The 19,111-nt window shown below is 42.5% G+C and overlaps 2 protein-coding genes across 2 annotated transcripts; one reads left to right on the forward strand and one right to left on the reverse strand.

Annotated features, from left to right (window-relative positions):
* Window positions 1-369: 369 nt before the first annotated feature.
* plpp6 (phospholipid phosphatase 6) lies at window positions 370-3,296 on the reverse strand. The gene is made up of 2 exons (XM_028403067.1): window positions 2,642-3,296; window positions 370-1,233 (listed from the first exon to the last, which is right to left on the reverse strand). Exons 1-2 carry the CDS (start codon window positions 3,132-3,134, stop codon window positions 866-868), a joined length of 861 nt encoding a protein of 286 aa, XP_028258868.1. The 5' UTR covers window positions 3,135-3,296; the 3' UTR covers window positions 370-865.
* prdx6 (peroxiredoxin 6) lies at window positions 3,289-7,590 on the forward strand. Its single transcript, XM_028403069.1, has 5 exons — window positions 3,289-3,912; window positions 5,401-5,557; window positions 6,289-6,432; window positions 6,580-6,726; window positions 7,280-7,590. Exons 1-5 carry the CDS (start codon window positions 3,821-3,823, stop codon window positions 7,403-7,405), a joined length of 666 nt encoding a protein of 221 aa, XP_028258870.1. The 5' UTR covers window positions 3,289-3,820; the 3' UTR covers window positions 7,406-7,590.
* The last annotated feature ends 11,521 nt before the right edge of the window (window positions 7,591-19,111 follow it).

Below are 19,111 nucleotides of genomic sequence, written 5' to 3' on the forward strand. Positions count from 1 at the left end.
GGCAAGGCACTTTACCCGCATAGCCTCCAGTGTACTCACTGGTGTATGGCGCTCTTTGCTGGGCTGCCTTAAGCAATTTCCCCATTGTGGGACTAATAAGGTTTCAAACTTTTAATTTAAATTTAATGAACAGTGATAGGTGAACACAGGCAGAGAAGTTCTATATTAACCTTTCTTGTGGACGTGAATCTGGCTCAGTTGAATGAACAACAGTTCAGCAGCCGGGTGCTCAGTTTTTACTTTGATGTGACTGAGTTTAATTCACTTTTATTAGTAATGTCTATTTCCCCTCCATTAATTGATTAATCCCTGTGTTTTAGTGCTAATCATTTTCACTTCTAAAAGCAAATAATACACAGTAAATATTAATCAGAATCAGAATCGAGTTTATTGCCATGTAAGTGAGATTACTAGGAATATGCCTTAGTGTCTAGTGCAAGAGTGCACTAAAAGCACCAGGGCGACCGTTCAAGGCGCCTTTTTGGCTCTCGAAAATAAATTTGCAGATTGCGGTACATACAAACAATAGAGCATCTTCTGCTCCATGTGTTGCTCAAACTGCACTTATTAGTCTAGTTTTAATCCGAACGGCAGCTTCAGCATAGGAAAAAATTGACTGAACTGATTGAATCGGGCCAGTGAGGTGGCATAGGTGGGTGAGGCTAATCAGGTTTCAGTGGTCTGTTGTGGATAAAATCCTGCACTAATAGTCAGCCCTGCTGCTATATGAGGGAGCTGGACTTAATATCAGATAACCAAAACAGGTGAATGTGTTTGATAAATATCTCTTGTGTATTAGTCTAAATTTAAAAATCAGGTGTCCATACAATCATCATATAACCCATCCTCCTCCTTTAGTCCAAGTTTAAGCTAACTGTCCCAGCAGCCCTTGCAGTGTTTGAGGTGACAGCCACAGCATCTCCACCAGGTTGTACTGAAAATAGCCCATCCAGAACCCAAACAGCACATCAGTCACATTGTGCCTGCCCAGCATCACTCGACTCAGCCCCACTAGCCCCGCCCACAGCAGGACAAGGACCCTCAGAGGGGCAGCCAGCACAAGGTGAGCCAGCAGGAACCGCCCACACATGGCAGCACGGGTAGCATGGCCGGAGGGGAAGGAGTAGCGGTCTACAGAAAAGGTGGCAAACATGTCCATGCGGTTATGAGCTGGCCGTCGCCGACGCACCACTGCTTTAACAATGGCGACTAATATCAGGTCAAGCAGCAGACCTGTAGGGGACAGAGATGTAGAAGATGTGTTTAAAAAACACACAAAAAAAACACACAAAATATGTATAGAGCTGTGTGCTTAGAATAAACACCTATGATAATGTGAAAAAGTTCATCCTGGTATTTATAAGAATAACTAGCGTGGTCATAAATACAAGGCACATTGTAGCCACAAAGAAAGAGTCATGTCCAGCACATTGTTAAGTTAAAACCATGTTCAGTGTAAAAAAATGTGCCATTTTGGCGCCATCTGCTGCTAGCGTTCACTCCAGAGATCACAAAACCACTGTTGTGTTCCTGCACTATTGTAAAAAAGAATGTTACTAGTCATTGAAGGGATATTTATACATTTACAACCATGTGTATTAGAAAACAAACAAGAAGTTGGATTCTTCAAAACCTGTATTTGTGTGATAAATATTCATGTAATATAATGACACTTATTTTTAGGAATCACTGCAATTTGTATGTCCCTGCACAATGACAAATGTTGTTTAATTTCCAGCTTTATGTTCTCTGTGGGCTGCAGTGCTGAAAAATTAATGCAACAGTCAGGTGGCACTGAGCCAATCGCTGCTCCAATAAAAGGATTTCAGAGATCAAAGCACAGCTGTGCATTTTTTATTCTTTATGATAACCTGATAATTAGATATTTATATAACTGGTGTTTAAAGCTGTGACCTGCTTTCCAATTAAAGACAGAGCGCCATTGTAAAAGTGACTTTTCCAGGCATTTAGTAATGACGAGCTGGGATTTCTGTGCTGCTTAATTTAATACCTGCTAAATACAGACTCCTGGTGATTAAAGAAGGCTGAGCCTAATGCAGACAGAAGAAGAGGCTGCTGCCTCCTCTCACTCAATACCGTAGGCTTTTAAATATTAGATGACTAAGGAAAGATTTTAGGGCTAAAATAAATACTTCACTTGATAACCCTAAAGCAAGTCCCTCTACTGCAGTGGTACCTCGCATAACAAACTAATGCAGCATCCTTGTTTAAATGAAGTTATGTTTGGATTCATGTACATATTAAAATTAAACATTGTGGTCTATATTTTTGGGCCAAACACACTGATTTCTGTACTTTCTGAGGCTTCACACTGATTTCTGAGTCAGACAGTCAGATGTCCTCTGAAGCACAGAGACGTCCTGGCACAAGGCGGTACATCACTCTACATTTCATTCAGCTGTCCAGTTTGCATGTTTAAGAGTGTCCTAAACAGTCAGGAGCTTTGTAATAATAGGAGCTGCTTAAAATGCAGGGGAGACTGCAATCACAGACCAAACAAAGCCAGAATAAGTAACATCACATCTACAAGCAAGAACCTGAAATGATTAGTGAGATGAGTGAGTTATCATGTCTTATTAGAGGGAGAAACACACACACACACACACACACACACACATACCCAAGAGAAGGTTGAGCATGACTTCTTGTCCTGCAGCACTGTCACTCTTGTACAGACAGTAGGCGGTACCAGCCAGCCACGGGATGCCATGTCCAGATATCTCTATCAGTTTCATTAACGGGCGCATACTGCCCCAGGACGAGTCCTCACAGGCACACACCCCCAGCCGCTTGGACAGCCACAGGTCGATGGCGAGCAGGGAGCTGAGCGCTACGCGGATGAATGAGGGGTTGAGTCGTATACCGTCCTCCTCTGAGAGCCCCTGACCGCTGGCCGAGCCCGTGGAGGAGTTGGAGCCCCGGCGCCGAGTGGGGCTCTCCGAGGCTCGGAGACGAGCAGTGGTCGGGTCTGAGCCCTGCCGCTGGAGGAGGTGCGGCGGTGAGGACCGGTTCAGCGGCTTCGTCAGAGACATGAACTCAAAGCGGCCGTTGGAGCTGCCGAGCACCGGGCTTCCTCCGCTGCGACCGGCGCTCTTAGCTTTAGGAGAAGGCATTTCGTCTGTCAACCTACCGACAGAGACAGCTGTGTGGGGTGTAGATACACCGCAGCGCTAAATTTTCTGCAGTGCCGTACAGGTTGTCGCTCCTTGCGCTCATCTGTTGTGCGCTTGACAATTCTTCTCACGTCCGAGAACAGAGTTAAGTCGCCATCTTTGTTGTTCATAACGCAAAGAAACCTGGGAAATTGTGTTTTAACCAAAGATGTGCAAGTGACGTTTTCACTACGTGATGAAGGTTTGCGAATATGAAAATATTTCTTTGTTACTGCTATTAATCTAAATGAAAACAAAAATACAAATGGTGATAAACAGGTGAGTTAATGTGTTTCTAACCGAGGTCAGTGCAGCAGTAAAATGTGTTTTGTTTTACATATAGGTTTAATGAGGAAAACATAGCCTACATTATCTGTGCTTAAATAATAATTTCTCGTGTTTCCTTCTGAATTTGAGTCATTGCATTATTCTCTTTGTATTGCTTTTCCTTTTTCCTGTCTTTGTTATTGCTCGTTGAATAAAGTTGTTGTGAAAAAAAAATCTGACTTCTTCTGATTGGCCGGTAGGTGCTCTCTGTACGTGAGGTTAGCCCCGCCCCTGTCCGGGTCCATTCATGTGGTGCCGACTCATCCGACTGACTGATCCACTTCATTTGTGCCGTATCTGACTGCAGAGCAGAACCCATCATGCCTGGAATTCTGCTGGGTGATGTGTTCCCAAACTTCGAGGCCGACACCACCATCGGCAGGATCAAGTTCCACGATTTCCTGGGCAACTCGTAAGTGCGCAGGTTTCACGGTCAGGCATCACCCATTGACACCCATTAGCTTTATTCTTAGTTTTTGAACATGGTTAGTCCAACATGTTTGCACCATATAACAATGGCACCATTTTAATGAATTCATAAATAATGTCAGATTATGTTATGTGGCACACACGAGTCTCGAGGCGTGTCATGCGGCATCTGGTGGTTGATACAGAAAGAGTTATACAAGCATGACTTGGATTAAGTAACGTTTAGCTCTGCATCACATTTTTGTGTTTTTGAATAGTTGCGGGTCTGACTAAAACATAGGATACAATAATTAAGTCATTATTTACTGTAGATGTAGTTCATTGTAAAGAAAATGATGAAAGTGTGAACTGACCAAACAAACTGACCAAACAAACCGCTGGACTCAGCTGGTTTGATAGAGCAGAGAGAAAAGAAGTGTGTGTGCATGCGTAACATCACACACACACACACTTATAGCCAGGGCTGGATTTAGACAGGATGTAAATGTAACCAGCTATGTTGTATCACACATGCAGATATTTAATGGTTAAATCAAATGTGTTGCTTTAAACAACACCAGGATATATCAAATTTAAGATGATTTGACAGCAGTCTTGATAAATACTGATTAACCCATGAAGCACAGGGAGTATTCTCTGGACCCTGTTTTCTGTGTGAATTATTTCCTGCAGTAACTGGTTAAGTTTCCAAACAGATAACCTGCTGAAGCTGTACAGTCCTCAATACAACAACACTCCAGCGATGCTGAATGCATCCTTATTTCCTCACTGGGAATAAATGCTGGACTTTGAGAGGCAGCCATCTGTTAAAGTGGTGTCCTAGTTTTCTAGCATTCCATTATGTTTTTCACTGTTGGTTGGTTGAGATCCAGCCAGTGCAAGTGCAAGTTATAATCCCAGCAGAGTGTGTAACAAACTTTGTAAAGCACTAACACTTATTTCACTATTCACTCTTATTAAGAGTTTGTGTCGGTGTTAACTATTCATCCCACTTAAAGGAAAAAGACTGGCCACCCAATAATCAGGTGCCTCAGCCTCATGACTATTGTGATTGACACACATGAACAAATCTGCCTAAATCATCTGAGACTGAAAGCCAGGAATTATTTCTGTGCGTCCTCAACACAGCTGGATTTAAAGCCTTATGTTTGGCTGCCAGATTCACAGACACATGTTTCTTCAATCTGCATCTGGAGGTTCTGCTGGGATTTAATGCTCTCTGTTTTTCCATTTTTTTCCTTTTCTTCTTCTGTCCTGACTGCTTATGAATCCTTCTCTTTCTAAACTGAAATGGCATTCTGTCGACACAAAGCCCATTAATTAAACAGGGAATTGGAAAGCATATAAATATTGGTTTATATCCTTCCAGGTTTCTTTACTCAGCTTATGCCTCAAATGATGTAGCATAGCCAGTAATAAATAAAGTATTGCATAATTTCAAATTCTCACATACGGTCTCTTTCCTCTGCAGGTGGGGAATCCTGTTCTCCCACCCACGGGACTTCACTCCTGTCTGCACCACCGAGCTCGCCTGTGCTGCTAAGATCAGCGATGAGTTCAAGAAACGAGGTGTAAAGATGATCGCCTTGTCCATCGACAGTGTTGAAGATCACCGCAACTGGAGCAAGGTGGGGGAACACATCCAGCTGAAAAAGTCTACCTTTGGTCTATCTATTGGATGGAGGGGTAGTTAAAAGGTGTTTCATTGTGTCACATGCTTTTAGCATCTTAAAGTTTGACCTTGGCTCAGCATCTAGAAACACCGGTTTTAGTGTCATATTAAACCATTTTGTGTTTATATGAGCAGTAAATATCTTGACAACAGCACTCTTGGAATTAAAACTCGGTGAACTAGAGTCTTGACCCAAAGTCCTTTAATTAGCCCAAACCCTTTTTTCCTGTTTTCTTCAAATGGCCAGGGTGTATAGTCAGCACATTTCCTAAACCTGAAAGCAGTACTGATCCAGCTCATTTATGACACAGAATAAGAATTCCTCAAACCAACATGTGTATGTGTGGTATTTAGAACTGAAAGGCAAGGCCTTCATGGGTTAATCCCTGCCCTCAACACAAGGAACGCACCATGATTGGCTTTTACCGGGGTTGTCACATTACAATAACGCCTCCTCAGAAAGGCCAGTGATTGGTCTGATGAGTTGTCCTCCTTGCTGCCAAAATGGAAGAATGTGCTTTTCTAGCCAAGTGTTTTATTTTAATGACCTGGTACTCAGCCAGTCTTTGTGTCTCACATAGGAGTTAAAGATTACAAGTTATTCACTCATCACTCTAGAGGGAATTATTAACTGAGGATGACATGTACTGTCTGAGGTGTATAGGCTGACCGTGTCTCTCTGTATAGGATGTGATGGCTTTTAATGATCAGACAGAAAGCCCTCTCCCCTTCCCCATCATTGCTGACGACAAGAGGGAACTGTCGGTGCAGCTGGGCATGCTGGACCCTGATGAGAAAGACAAAGATGGGATGCCGCTCACGGCTCGCTGTGTAAGAAGCTTGCCCTTTGTTTTAACGCTCACACTGCACAGAATGAGTTCTGTGAAACCACAACAATGAAGATCCAAATATAGCATCATGATTTTGATTAATCGCTATATTTTAAAGAAACACCTGTGTGGTCTTAATCCTCTTCAGGTCTTTGTGATTGGTCCTGACAAGAAGCTGAAGCTGTCCATCCTGTACCCTGCGACCACAGGAAGGAACTTTGATGAGCTGCTCAGAGTTATCGACTCTCTGCAGCTCACTGCACAGAAGAAGGTCGCCACACCCGTTGACTGGAAGGTAGCTGTTTATAGTTCTCACTCATGTCTGTCAGCAGTCACTGTGGTGATTAGAGAGAACAGGAAGCTCTCCACCTAGATGATTAGTATCATCTACAAAATAAGACCTTGAGCTGTTTTACCTGTAAAGATTGATCCCACACTCCTGCCATCTGGAATTTTGATATGAAACAGTGATTCCATGATTGTAAAAGCAATCAGTACAGAGAGAGTTACAGGAAGAGCTTATATTTTAAGATAATGTTCTGTCTGACAACATGCATTCGTGTTGCCTTTAGTTGTGAAACTACTATCAGCTTAGCTTGGCATTAAGACTGACAGATCGGGAAGTCATTTCCTTGGCTTGCAGACTCTACTAATACATTTCTTTCATGGGAAACTGTGTCTGTATTTCCTGGACTGAAACAGTACTAAGCTAAGTGTCTGCCATTCCCCCTATCTCAGTAGACGATGAGTGATAACATCACATGGGCCAAATACACAGGAACCATATGAGACTTCACATAACTACACCCTTTTTCTAAAATGCACTTCTCCCCTCTTGCATCCTTTAGCCTGGTGACAAAGTCATGGTCATTCCTTCACTCTCTGAGGCTGAAGCTGGGGCTCTTTTCCCCAACGGTGTGACTACTAAGGAAGTGCCTTCAGGGAAGAAATACCTGCGCTACACCCAGATCTGAACATGTGCTGCTGCAGTTTACTGCTCTCTGACCTGGAAGTCCTTTTTCTGACAGTTCATATGTAGATGTACCAAAATTATTAGATGCACTTACCCAGTTGTCATCAGGCACCATTTTCAGCAGGAATATGTATAGTGTCATTGTACAGTGCCTTGTTTACCTAAAATAAATACACTTTTCGCACACGTTTTGTATTTTTACACAGTTTGGGAAAAGAGGACGTTTTGTAAGAAGTTTCTTCTGTTGCGACTTAATTCACCACTAGGTGTCCTTCTACATCCTGAAATACAAATCCACCAGGTGTCTTCTGCAGCAGTACTATTTATGTGTCAGTAGGTGGGGCTGTATGCACAGAAATGTCTACTAAAGGCTGCCAGGATTAAAGCATCAACCTGCCCTCAACAACTGCAGTGACAGGGAGTGGTACCACATGTGCTGAAATGACTATTTACATTTCAAGTCATTAGAGAGGATAGGACATATTAATTGTGAGGTTGATAGCTTCTTTCAGCGAGGCTGTTTTGATGCATTCCTTGAAGCACATGGGCTTTCAAAGCATTCTGCCAACTCAGCATCTCAGGCTAATGTGCTGGTTGTTTTAATGTACAATGGATGAGTTCTGTTTGTTCTATGCTTAGTGTCTTCTTTAATACAAAAATACATATGAATGGCAGGCTGTGTTTAATGATTGGTACATACATCTTTACTTCACCAAATGAATGTATTTACAGTACCACTCAATAATCTAAAGCTGTAATATTATTTTAGAAAAAAGTGACTTTCTAGCAGTTCCTCTGAAAAAGATTCAGAGTCTTTGGAGAGACCGCAAAGCCAGGTTAGAAGATGCTGAAGGCAACTAGATGTTTTGAATTATAAGATTTTGTTAAAAAGGGTTTTTTTGGTTTACGTGTGCTTTACTTCAGATGCCTAAAAGGACCAGTGAGTGGGGTTCAGTGGTGAGGTCTCACAGTGCAGACTACCCCTTTTTAAGCAGGAGTACTGGCAAATTCTTCTCTAGGGCTAGTGTTTGTTCTGGGCAACTGTAGAAACATGGCAGCCTCAACATGGGAGACTTGAAGACAGAACAAATAACTAATCTTAACCCACTATAAACACAATGATTCATGGGTGATTATACCCAAATGAAAACATTTGTGACAATGCTTCGTTTCTTCCATTCATCCATTTTAAGATGAATTTAATTACATTTTCTGAACCCACTGGTTCTATACTACAGGGTCATGGGGGAGCTGGAGCCTATCCCAGCTTTCAATGGGTGAGAGGTGGACTACAGCCTGGAAAAGTTGCTAGTCAATTGCAGGGCTAACATAGAGAGCCACACAACCACACAACCAGTCACACTCACACCTATGGCCAATTTATTTATTTTTAGATACTTAGATACTACTTACTACTACTACTTAGATACTATTTAGAGTCCCTGATCAACCTTATATGCACATCTTTGATATGTAGGAGGAGAAAAAACCAAGTAGGCCCAGGGACAGTGTGCAAACTCCACACAGAAAGGACCTAGCCAGTGCTGAGGCGGCAGTGTTAACCACTGCACCACCACCCATGCTTTGTTCCATTCCTACTAATAGCTCACCTAAAACTGGACCTTTAGCATAGAAACCTTTGCAATAACTTTTTTTGTGAAGGTGTTACCATTACTAATAAATTAGACATTGCCAATCAATCATTGCCAAGTTTTATGTTTTGAGAACAATGTAAAAATGAACAATCACAACACCTCTGCATTCCAGAAACAGATGAAAGTCGGCTGTTTTTCAGCCTCAGTAAGTTCAGGTCAGCAGGTCAGCTTTAACTGTAGACAAGACACTGTAGCCAGGGCTGAGGTGTAGAGTTCCTCTTTGAGTTATTCAACTCTCCAAACTGCATGGCTGAGGATCATATTAATTACTTTGAGTAGTCTGAAGGTGAGCACCGATCTCACACACACACACTCAGACCATGCATTCATTCTGAATCTAAGGAATGCTGGGGTCAAAGTGGAAAATGGGATTCCCTTTGAGTGAGGAGGGAGGCAAAGAGTGTGCAGGGCCAGATAAAATATCTCAGGGCCCTCCTCCTTTTCACTCCTGTCATCCACACAATGTGACCTGGAATGTTATTCTTTTTCTCTCACTTTCAAACTCTAAACAGAGAAAATGTGCATGGTCTGCTGCATGTTGCTCTATATGGACTAGGGCCTGTACAATGTGGATAAAAAATGCTTAATGCTGGGCAGTCAAAGTTGTTAAATGTGTGATTGAAGTTCATGTTTTTATCAGGTAACCCTTGGCCCTCTCGCCTCTCACTGCTCTCCCTTTCCCTTCTCTTGTGACTGTTTTGTCCCCAGGAGTCATCCAAAATAACACCCACACAGACACACCGAGCTGATCAAATGCATTTCTCAAATTCCAGACTACAATAGCCTGTGCCAGAGCATGAGAAGTGCTTTGGGTGTCAGACGCTGGCTTAATTGCCCAGTATACCAATCTGCCCCCCCGCCCCACCTTCACCCTGTTCATCTGTCATCCCTCACTTCTTGGCTATCGAGCCAACTCACCCCACCTCGCCTCAGCTACACTCGTACATGTAATACAACACCAGGCTCAAGCAGGTCTCACAGGGCAAAACACAAACACAATACCAGCTGCTGCTCTCTCTCTTTCTCTGTAAGGCACACACACACACACACACATCATAGTGCTGATCAAAGACACACACTGCTCTGCTAGGAGTAACCTCCTTGCCTTATCTCAAAAAAGATGTTTTGACAGATGCACTAGATTCAAAGTTTCCTAAGAAACAGCCACAGCTTTATGCAAATAGCTGCTATGCTAAAGTCCTGTATGGATAACAACACTTCAAGGAACAGTACCTTTAGCAGAAAATAGCATTTTTATTGCCAACACATAACCTCCAGTAAAACAGCAAAGTGGTGTTTTATTATTTTTTTGGGTGGATGCTTCCATGTTAGCTGTTTCTCATTGTTTTTCATTGTTTATGCTGAATGGAGCACACCTAGCTGTACTATAGACTGTGAGAGTGCAATTCAAAAATGACAAACTACCCTAAATTAAACTTAATGCAGTGAAATAGAAACACCACAAGCTGATGCCGGTATGTTTCTGTGTATGTGTGTATTCATGAGCATATGCTTACTGTGGAAGGGTTCATTATTCCCATGTTGTGTGCCAGGCATTGACTTCATCACCTGAAGCTGCCCGTGACCTACAGGTTAACAAGCCAGAGACCAACTACACACACACACACACACATACACACACATACTCACATACTCACACATATACTGACTTATAGCTTGATGCTTTCCAGACGTGCCTCACTCTCTCTCCCTCCTACAACGCCTGGCACTCTCATCGGCCCCGCTCTCCACATCTCCCACACACTTGAACACACACAAACACCAGCACAATAGCACCTCCCCCGTCTCACTCAACCCCGCTTATCAAAGTTTTTGCTTCTTCAGCTTCCCCTTTCCCATGCAGAGACAAAACACTGCACAGTCGAATCCTTTGCAGTCTTTCCTCCTAACTCTTCACTCCTCTTTATGATTCACAGTGGTTACATTCTGAAACTGCAAAACCCGTAGGCATTTCTGTGTACCGACCTACCGAGTATGACTAAGATAGACTTACTGATAGACAGGAAGACAGATGAGCAGATTGAAGGTCAGATAGACGAACAGAAGCATGAGCAGTGACCTTAGGATTTGGCTGAACTTTAAGGAGCATTAGCCGCCTCACAGTCGATAGTCACCCTTGAGCTTTCCTCACTCCTACTGAGGCATGGGTCAACTGGCCTTTCAGCAGACACACACACAAACCTGTACACACAGAGGTGAAGACATAATGATAAAAGCGATGAAAGTGTATGATCCGGGTGGCGAGATAAATGCAATTGTTTTGATGGCACCTCGTAAATACAGCAACCAGACAGGCTATTACAGCGGCGCAGGTTAGAGCCAGTTAGTGCTCCGAATGAACAGGGTGATAAATGAGAAGGTAAAAGTGCAATCACTCTCTGTGCTTATCTTTATCTCTCCTATCAATATTGCTGCCTTTCTCTCGCTTTTTGCTCCCCTCGTTCTCTCTATTAGAGACACATTGATCACCAGCCGTTGGCATATCACCTGAGTAATGGCTAAGGGTGTCTGGGCTTTAAAACCACCCCAGCAGAGTGCCAAGAGCTTTATCATGGCGACAAGGCAAATGGCTGCTCAGATAGTAAAGTGAGCTTCTGTGTGTGTACGTCTCTGTGTGTGTGTGTGCACGATCACGCAGGGTACATTAAGAAGAGACATCAAACACAAGCCAATAATAAGTGCAGACCACCGGCCCTGCCACAAAACACAGAACGACTAGACCACTTTAAGTCATTAATAATGTTTCCCCCATGTGTGCTTTTGTCTTTTAGTTTGAGCCACACACTCACTGCTATCTTCACTCTTACCATTAACTTGCAGTGGGCTGTTTCATCCAATAGTTGCATTGTTTGTCATTTTAAGAACATAGTTGTGGAGAATAAGATGAGAAAATTAATTTTAAACCTTTCTGAAAAAAATTAACAAGGAGTCACTTTGCTACAGATGCTAGCAGATGATTAGCATATAGCACAAACACTGGCTCTGTCCAAAGGTAATAAAATGTGCCTTCCAGCATCTCTAAAACTCACAAGTCAAAAGTCTCTTCTGTTAGTGATCGCACTGGCCAATCCAAAACACACTTTTATACATGTCTAAGCATAATTTTATACCCTCCAATTTATCCAGCTCAATACCTATGGAAACATAGTAATCAGCAGAATTTAGAATTTTAAAAAAACGTTTACTGAGACCACTTAAAATGTAAATAATATGGAAATATTACTATATGGGCTAAAATAATTGAATCCATATTGAGTTGAATACATCCAGAAATCTGCTAAATCTCAGGGACGACAGTCATCTGATTTGATAACACTGCACTAAAAAATGATTTCCTCTGCACAAAATCCTGATTTGGACATCACAGGAAAAAAGAGCCAAAAACTCACTGGTGATAATAAGAAAATGAAGCAGAAAGGACGATAGACCCTACAACTCTTCTGTTCTTTCCACTGGTTTATTTTTCTTTAGGCAGAGGGCAGTGAGTGTGAGAGGGCAGAGGGAAGGTGGATGTGAAACTTTATCGCTGGGGGAACAGGGAGCGAGTGCCACGTTCCTGTTTGTGTGTGTGTGTACGTGAGCGTGTGCGTGGCATTTTCTTCACTTGTGTGTGTGTCTTCGGTGTGATGTGGTTGAGAGAGTAGAGGTGGAGGGAGAGAATAAAGGGTGGAGGCTGCAGAGGTGAGGAACAAGAAGTGAGCCAAGGAGGTTGAAAAAACAGAGTTGAGATGGCGATACCATAGCAACTGTTTAGGGCTTGGATGATTTTCCCTCTAACCATAATGGGCTAGTTTGGAGAATAATGAAACCAGTCTGGCTTTCCTGGCTCTCACACCCTGGGTCATGTGCTTGCACTCACACACACACATGCACACACACAAGCTGAGAGGGTAACACATGTTTTTGCTTTAGTACTTGTTTATGTTCATCCAACAGTGGGAGAGCAGAGCCATAGTTAACTATCAATTAAAGCAATGATCATAAAACAAGCAATTGTAAATAAACAGTGCCAAGCAAACAGTTAGAGAGAGAGAGAGGCAAAAAGAACAATGCAGTATTATTACTGTAACACAGATATACCTTCCTGTTCCTTAAAAGAATCCTTCTTTAATACACATGTACATCATAGAGATTAAATAGGTTTAGACACATTTTAGACATGTAAAATACATATTCGAGTCACCAGTCTTTGCTACAACAGTGTAATATCCTGGAAAGCACTTCTTCTCTCATCTTGCTTGTGGGCTTCACCTCACCAGGAACCAGTGAGTTTTCTGGGTTACTGCTTTCAATAAGTATGCTTATAAAACTTTCTGTGTTAATGGGGCTTTAAGCCAGCATATGTTACACAGTGAGAGTAATAAGTCTCTGTGTGTGCGTTAAAACAAAAAAAACAAAGTTAGGAGCTGTGTGTCAGAATGTGTGTATGTGCGTTTACGTCTCCTCTGACTGAGTATAATGAGCTCCCCTGGGTCTCCCTTACCCTCCACCCCCCTCCCTCCATGCCTCCATTGCTCCCTCCTTCTCCCTAAACTTGGCCTTATTAACCCCTCACTTCCCCCAGTGTGTTTATTTAAGTAGGGTATGTTGGGGAGGAAAGGTGAGTCGGCCGCCTGTACACATGTTTATTTATATAGGTAGGTCTGAGGATTGGACGGGATGGAAATGGAGGAGTGAGAAGGAGCTGGTGTGACTTTGATTTCTTGTTTAGGTTTGTCTTCTGGGAAAAGACAAAGAGACAACAGCTTAGACATCGGGTCAGCAGCTTCACACCTTAGACCCACCCAGTGGCTATGACGCTGAAGTCCTCTAATGCTAAACACGCTAAGCACATCAACAAAGTTAGATGGAACATAAAGCTGCTGGAGGCAGCTGCACATCCCCTGCAGCCTGCCTCAGTCTTTACAGGGTCATAGGTCAGGAACTGACCTTTACTGTCAGGTGTGAGCATAGCACACCTGAAGGTGCAGCAACATTTGTCACATGACCATACTGCTGTTAGAAGGCATGCTCGTAAACCTGGCACTAACACCAATGGACACCAATGGCTGTCACTGCTGGACAGGAGTATACTTCAGCTGCTGCCAGCAGAGTCTCAGCTCTCTCTCAAAAGGGTCAAGACTAAAAACACATGAAGAAAAAAACATTTCCCACACTGCAGGGGATTTAACTTTACTGCACAAAAAAACGTGTGACATTTAGAGCCTCACTGGTCTTCATCAGACAGTGCTGCACTAGATTTCCTCACAACTAGACTGCAAAAATTGATCTCATTATTTAACTCTTGGCAAGAAATCAAAGACGTAAAAAGAGAAGAGCTTCCGAACACACATAAATATTAAAACACCTGTACAAAGGTGAGAGTCACCTCATGCTACGACTTCTGAGCTTATCTGCGACACCAAATAGAGAACTGAGAGTCAAATATTTGCTGTTTGTTCTTGGATTGTGGAAAACAAAATGTTTGAGTAACTGTGGATATTTATGGCTCTCTCTCTCAGGTCTTAGTTGTGGTACAGTATTTGTATTAGGGGAGTTTAGGACAGTAGTGTTGCAGTCACCAGCTGGGATAAAAGGATTAAGACTCAGCGCTCAATCTAAGACATTCTTGGCTCTCTGTGTTACTCCCTAAACTAAAATATCAAACAAACAAAATCAGTAATCCGGTTAAATGTCACAGACAACTTACAGGTTTCACATGTTTTTCCTACAAATGGGAAATCAGATTTAACACAAACCCCTAAGCTTTTATACTGTAATTCATTTACCAATGTACTTTACAGAGACTGCCTGTGATGGCAGTAGTGATCAAGGTTGAATCAAGTAGGACATCCTTTTTGGTGGAGATTTTTCCCACTTTTCCCACTAAATGTTGGCATTTATTAAATATCGTGGGGTCTAACTGATTTAAAGTGACACAAATGTTCGTATATTATAATATAATAAATATTGTCAGAACTCATAAACAGCATTTGTGAGAATGTTGCTGAAAGACTACGGTGTAAGGGCGAGTGAGAGTAGTTTATTGTTATCTAGCTGATTAAAATAATATTTACAAAACTGCTTTGTAAATGTCAATGTCTGGTCCAGCTTTAAAAATACCAGCATAATCCTTTAAGTTTGAAGTAACGGGAAGTGTTAGGGTTGCTCAGGTTATAAAATAGAAAGGGATTTCCCGGCCTCTTTACTCTCTCTGTTGGCTCTGTTGTCACCAGGATCCGATGTTTTAGGCCTCTTATAGCGGGATTAGTGCCATGCTTGCACCTGATCTCGATTAGTCTTACACTGATGACATCACAGCCTCGATGTCGAGGGATTTCACCACAAACTCTTGAGGAAGCAGGGCAGAAAAACCTCTCCGACTTTCATCTGAAAAACAAATCTGCCAGTGGAGTAGTGTGTGAGAGGTCAAGCTATTTTGGAGGTGACAATTCTTTTTTGAAAACCAGTCCTCTTCATGGGCTGCCATGATAGATGCTGATCATAGCGGTACTGAGAAATCAAAAGAGAGTCAGAAGTGGAAAGAGAAACATGACGCTCACCTGTAAACTCTAATGACAGACAAGCAAAGAAACAGACTGAGGAGGGTGGAGGTGAGAGGCAGACAGAAAAAAACTCACTTTTTAAGTGTTGCCCAGCATTGGTTTAGCGTCAGAGCCGCTGCCAATGGTGCAGTTTTCTGTGCCACTCCAGCACAGTGAGCCTTTGTAACCCTGGTTCTCAGAGGAGCTCACTGCTGCTCCAGCTGGCCCGCACCCAGCCAGGCTTTCTCATGTCAGGGCACAGACAATCAGGCACAGTGGGGTATAGTGAATGCAGGGGAATTCTGAGCATGTTCCTTATCTTAACTCTCCAAAATAGCAACCGAAATCTGCTTGATACCGTGTACAGAGCACATCACTTCTCCAGGAGTTTAACAGCAAACAGAGCCCTTTTTAAACAGAGGCCTTTGTTTTATTGCATTCACTGTGGTTACTGCTCTGCTGGGAACTACAGCAGAAACAATACTTACACTGTACCACAGTGAATAGTGTTATATACCAATACTACTACAGTGCATTGAACAGCTCATGTTTGGCAGCTCAAAGTGCTCAACATTCAACACTTATGGAAAGTAATTAATCAGCCTCATACAGTCAATAGTAGACTTTTTTAAATCACTTTTTTGAAATTGTAACATCTGTTATTATACTTGACTGAAACAATGAACTGTTGCTTATGAATTTTAAACTGAAGATAAACCTCTTAGGCATCTTTCAGCATATTGTTTTGGGTTTGGATTAGTGTCAGCAGCCTCATCCATCACTTTCAGCTATGCCAGTCAACTGGTTTCAGCCAGAAAATGTCAGGCCGTTGGTGAGTGACCATAGATTTGACAGTGATTTCCCACACTCTTTCTGCAGCTGTTTGGGTAATTTAGAAGGCTGAATTATTTGTCAGAAAATCCACTATGATTGACTGCTCAGCTTTGCAAACCCGGAAAGAAATAGAAGCAAAGAAAAACTGCAAAGTCTGGAAATAAGAGAAACTGAAGACCAAGCATTCACTCTATGGTGAGTGAGATAATGTGGACACCCTTAGCATTGCTTTGTTTATGGTTTATCTGCAGTCACTGCGTTGAGTAGTGTCTCCTGCTGGTATGAAGAGTTACTCCCTACACACACACACACAACTTCTTTGCTAGTTGTCCATTTGATGTAGTATTGCAGTATGTTTAAATTCAGTTCAGTATGAACTGATTATGAGTTGGTAGGTGGATTAATAGAGTGATATAGAATTTGCATCATGGAAGCCACCTCTGCCTTCTTCTAACTATCCCTGCAATTTATAATGAGTGTGCTGGGGTTAATTTGGGTAATTTTCATTTCATGTTTCTTTTATGACCATGCTGATGTCTGTGAAGGCTGTATACTCAGCAAACATATCATCTTCTATAAGGACGCATGGAATGTTTCCTGTCAGTCCCTCTGACCTGAAGCTGTCTCAAAATCTGAGATGAACCCAGCTTCCCCATCAATAGTAACATTCATCGTTCAGTAATATGCAGCCCATGTCTGTTTTGTCAGCACTTAAAGGTGAATATATGTCACAGCTTAAAAGCAGGGAGGCAACTGGGGTTTAACTATAGCCCTGAAGCTCCTCCTCATCCCCTCCTTCAGCATAGATGCACAGATAAGAGCAGACAATACACTTCTTTCAATGCAGACCAAGGGGGAGAGGAGTTTGACTGATGAGCACACTTACGGGCACATGCACACACACACACACGCGTATTAGCCGATTTGTCAAGAGGTCTTTGACAGACACATCACCATGAGTGTGTTATCATCTCTCTTTATGAGTCTTTGACAGGAAGCGAGGCTGCACTCTAAATTACATGTCTCTGTGTCCCCAATCCTGTCTGTTGAACATAACAGGCCCGTCACTCTGAAAAACAAGGCCTTTTACAGTTTATGGCGAACAGAACAAGTTATTGCAGGTACACACACAACGCGAAAGCTTGTCCGCAGCAATGTTTGTGATGGAAGAGTGTGTATAAAACAAGCAGACAGCTGAAAGGGCACTTTGCCACTTGGCACGTAGCCATTTTCCATTTAACGTCCCCTCCTTTCTCCTCCATTTCACCCTTCGTACATCAGCTCAGCAGTTATTTCCACCTTGCTTCTCTCTTTTTTTTTTTTTTTGAAAAGCACACTTTTACGTTTCACAACATATCAATCTATCAAACTGTGTTTGTGCATAGAGGCACCCTGATGTTAGTGTGTGGCCAGATTTCCTAGTACTGAGAAATCTCCTCTGTTTTGGTGATCAGATCATCACAGGAGGAATGAGGACAGATGTGGAGGGGAAACGAGCGGTGGGAAAGATTACCAGGACAGCTGCAGGCAGAGCAGTTACTCTTACAATAGTTTGGCAGGAGTTCAAATTTCAGCTTTGCACCACCCTTTTTTTTTTCAGCGCCTCTCTGTTGTCCTTTTCTCTGCCTGCGCAGAGCTCCATGAAAGCTGTCGAATCAAATGTTTTTAACCATCTATTCTCCTCCACTTTAATTTGTGGCCTTTTTTCTTCATTTCCCTCCTACATATCCCCCTTTATGCCATTTGCCAAAACCACAGCGCACACTTAAAGTGGGCCTGGAGTCCGTTTGTGAAGGTCAGGTTTGACAGCAAGTGGGAGAGGGAAGGGTGGGTGGTGAGAAGAGGGGAACTGTGATCCAACAGTCCTCCACACACAACACAACGTCATGATAAAAGAGAAAGATAGTTGGAGTGAGGCAGTGTGGGGTCTTGACTCTGTTATCATGATGTAAACATGAACACAGCCCACAGATGTGGTTACCTGACACAGAGATATGTCTTTCGTACCTACCTCGGTCGCCGACGTGTGCGTCAGCATGTGATTCACTTCGAACTTGAATGCATGTCTCCTCTGGACTGACACTTGTGACAGATACCTTGAGAAAAGTGTACTTTTTATGACCTTGCATTGAAAGAATTGCTGTAGTGGACACATTTGAAATGTTTCTGTTTTCTCATGCAGATTAGTGTAAAAGTCAAGCGTGTGTTCATATAATATTCAGGGTATTATAAAATAATAAATGAGCAGAGTAAGTTGCATGCAAACGTACAAAATGTTAGTTTTTATCTGTGCTCACAGTGTCTCTACTATCTGCACAGGCTGAAAACATTCACATAAAAACAGGTGGATGGAAATACTTTTAATGGAAAGATGCAAATGTAGACTGTGATGTATCATCTTCATAAATATGCGTAGATAAGAGGAAAGTGAAAAAGACTGAAGGGTAATAACACAAATGCTTGCGCTTATTCAGAGACTGAGATGGAAACATAGACTGCATACGCAGCTAGCTGGCTCACAGCTGTGGTTTCATTTCAGTGGTTGGGGTAAATACACTCACCCAGCACAAATTTCGTTACCAAATTTGCAAAAATGTGATGTGAGCATTGCTTTCTCTAAGATGTTCAGGTTTTTTGCTCAGGGTTTTGAACAAGGAGCCATCTGTCTGTCCA

This window comes from Parambassis ranga, chromosome 4 (assembly GCF_900634625.1).
Source record: "Parambassis ranga chromosome 4, fParRan2.1, whole genome shotgun sequence".
NCBI classification, from domain to species: Eukaryota; Metazoa; Chordata; class Actinopteri; family Ambassidae; genus Parambassis; species Parambassis ranga.

Excerpts from the sequence above, each read along its gene's own strand:
- plpp6 (XM_028403067.1), bottom strand. The coding sequence starts at position 3,134 with ATGCCTTCTCCTAAAGCTAAGAGCGCCGGTCGCAGCGGAGGAAGCCCG. Across the intron at positions 1,234-2,641 it reads CATGCTCAACCTTCTCTTGG|GTCTGCTGCTTGACCTGATA; the intron begins GTATGTGTGTGT and ends TGTCCCCTACAG.
- prdx6 (XM_028403069.1), top strand. The coding sequence starts at position 3,821 with ATGCCTGGAATTCTGCTGGGTGATGTGTTCCCAAACTTCGAGGCCGAC. Across the intron at positions 5,558-6,288 it reads ATCACCGCAACTGGAGCAAG|GATGTGATGGCTTTTAATGA; the intron begins GTGGGGGAACAC and ends CTCTCTGTATAG. Across the intron at positions 6,727-7,279 it reads CCACACCCGTTGACTGGAAG|CCTGGTGACAAAGTCATGGT; the intron begins GTAGCTGTTTAT and ends TGCATCCTTTAG.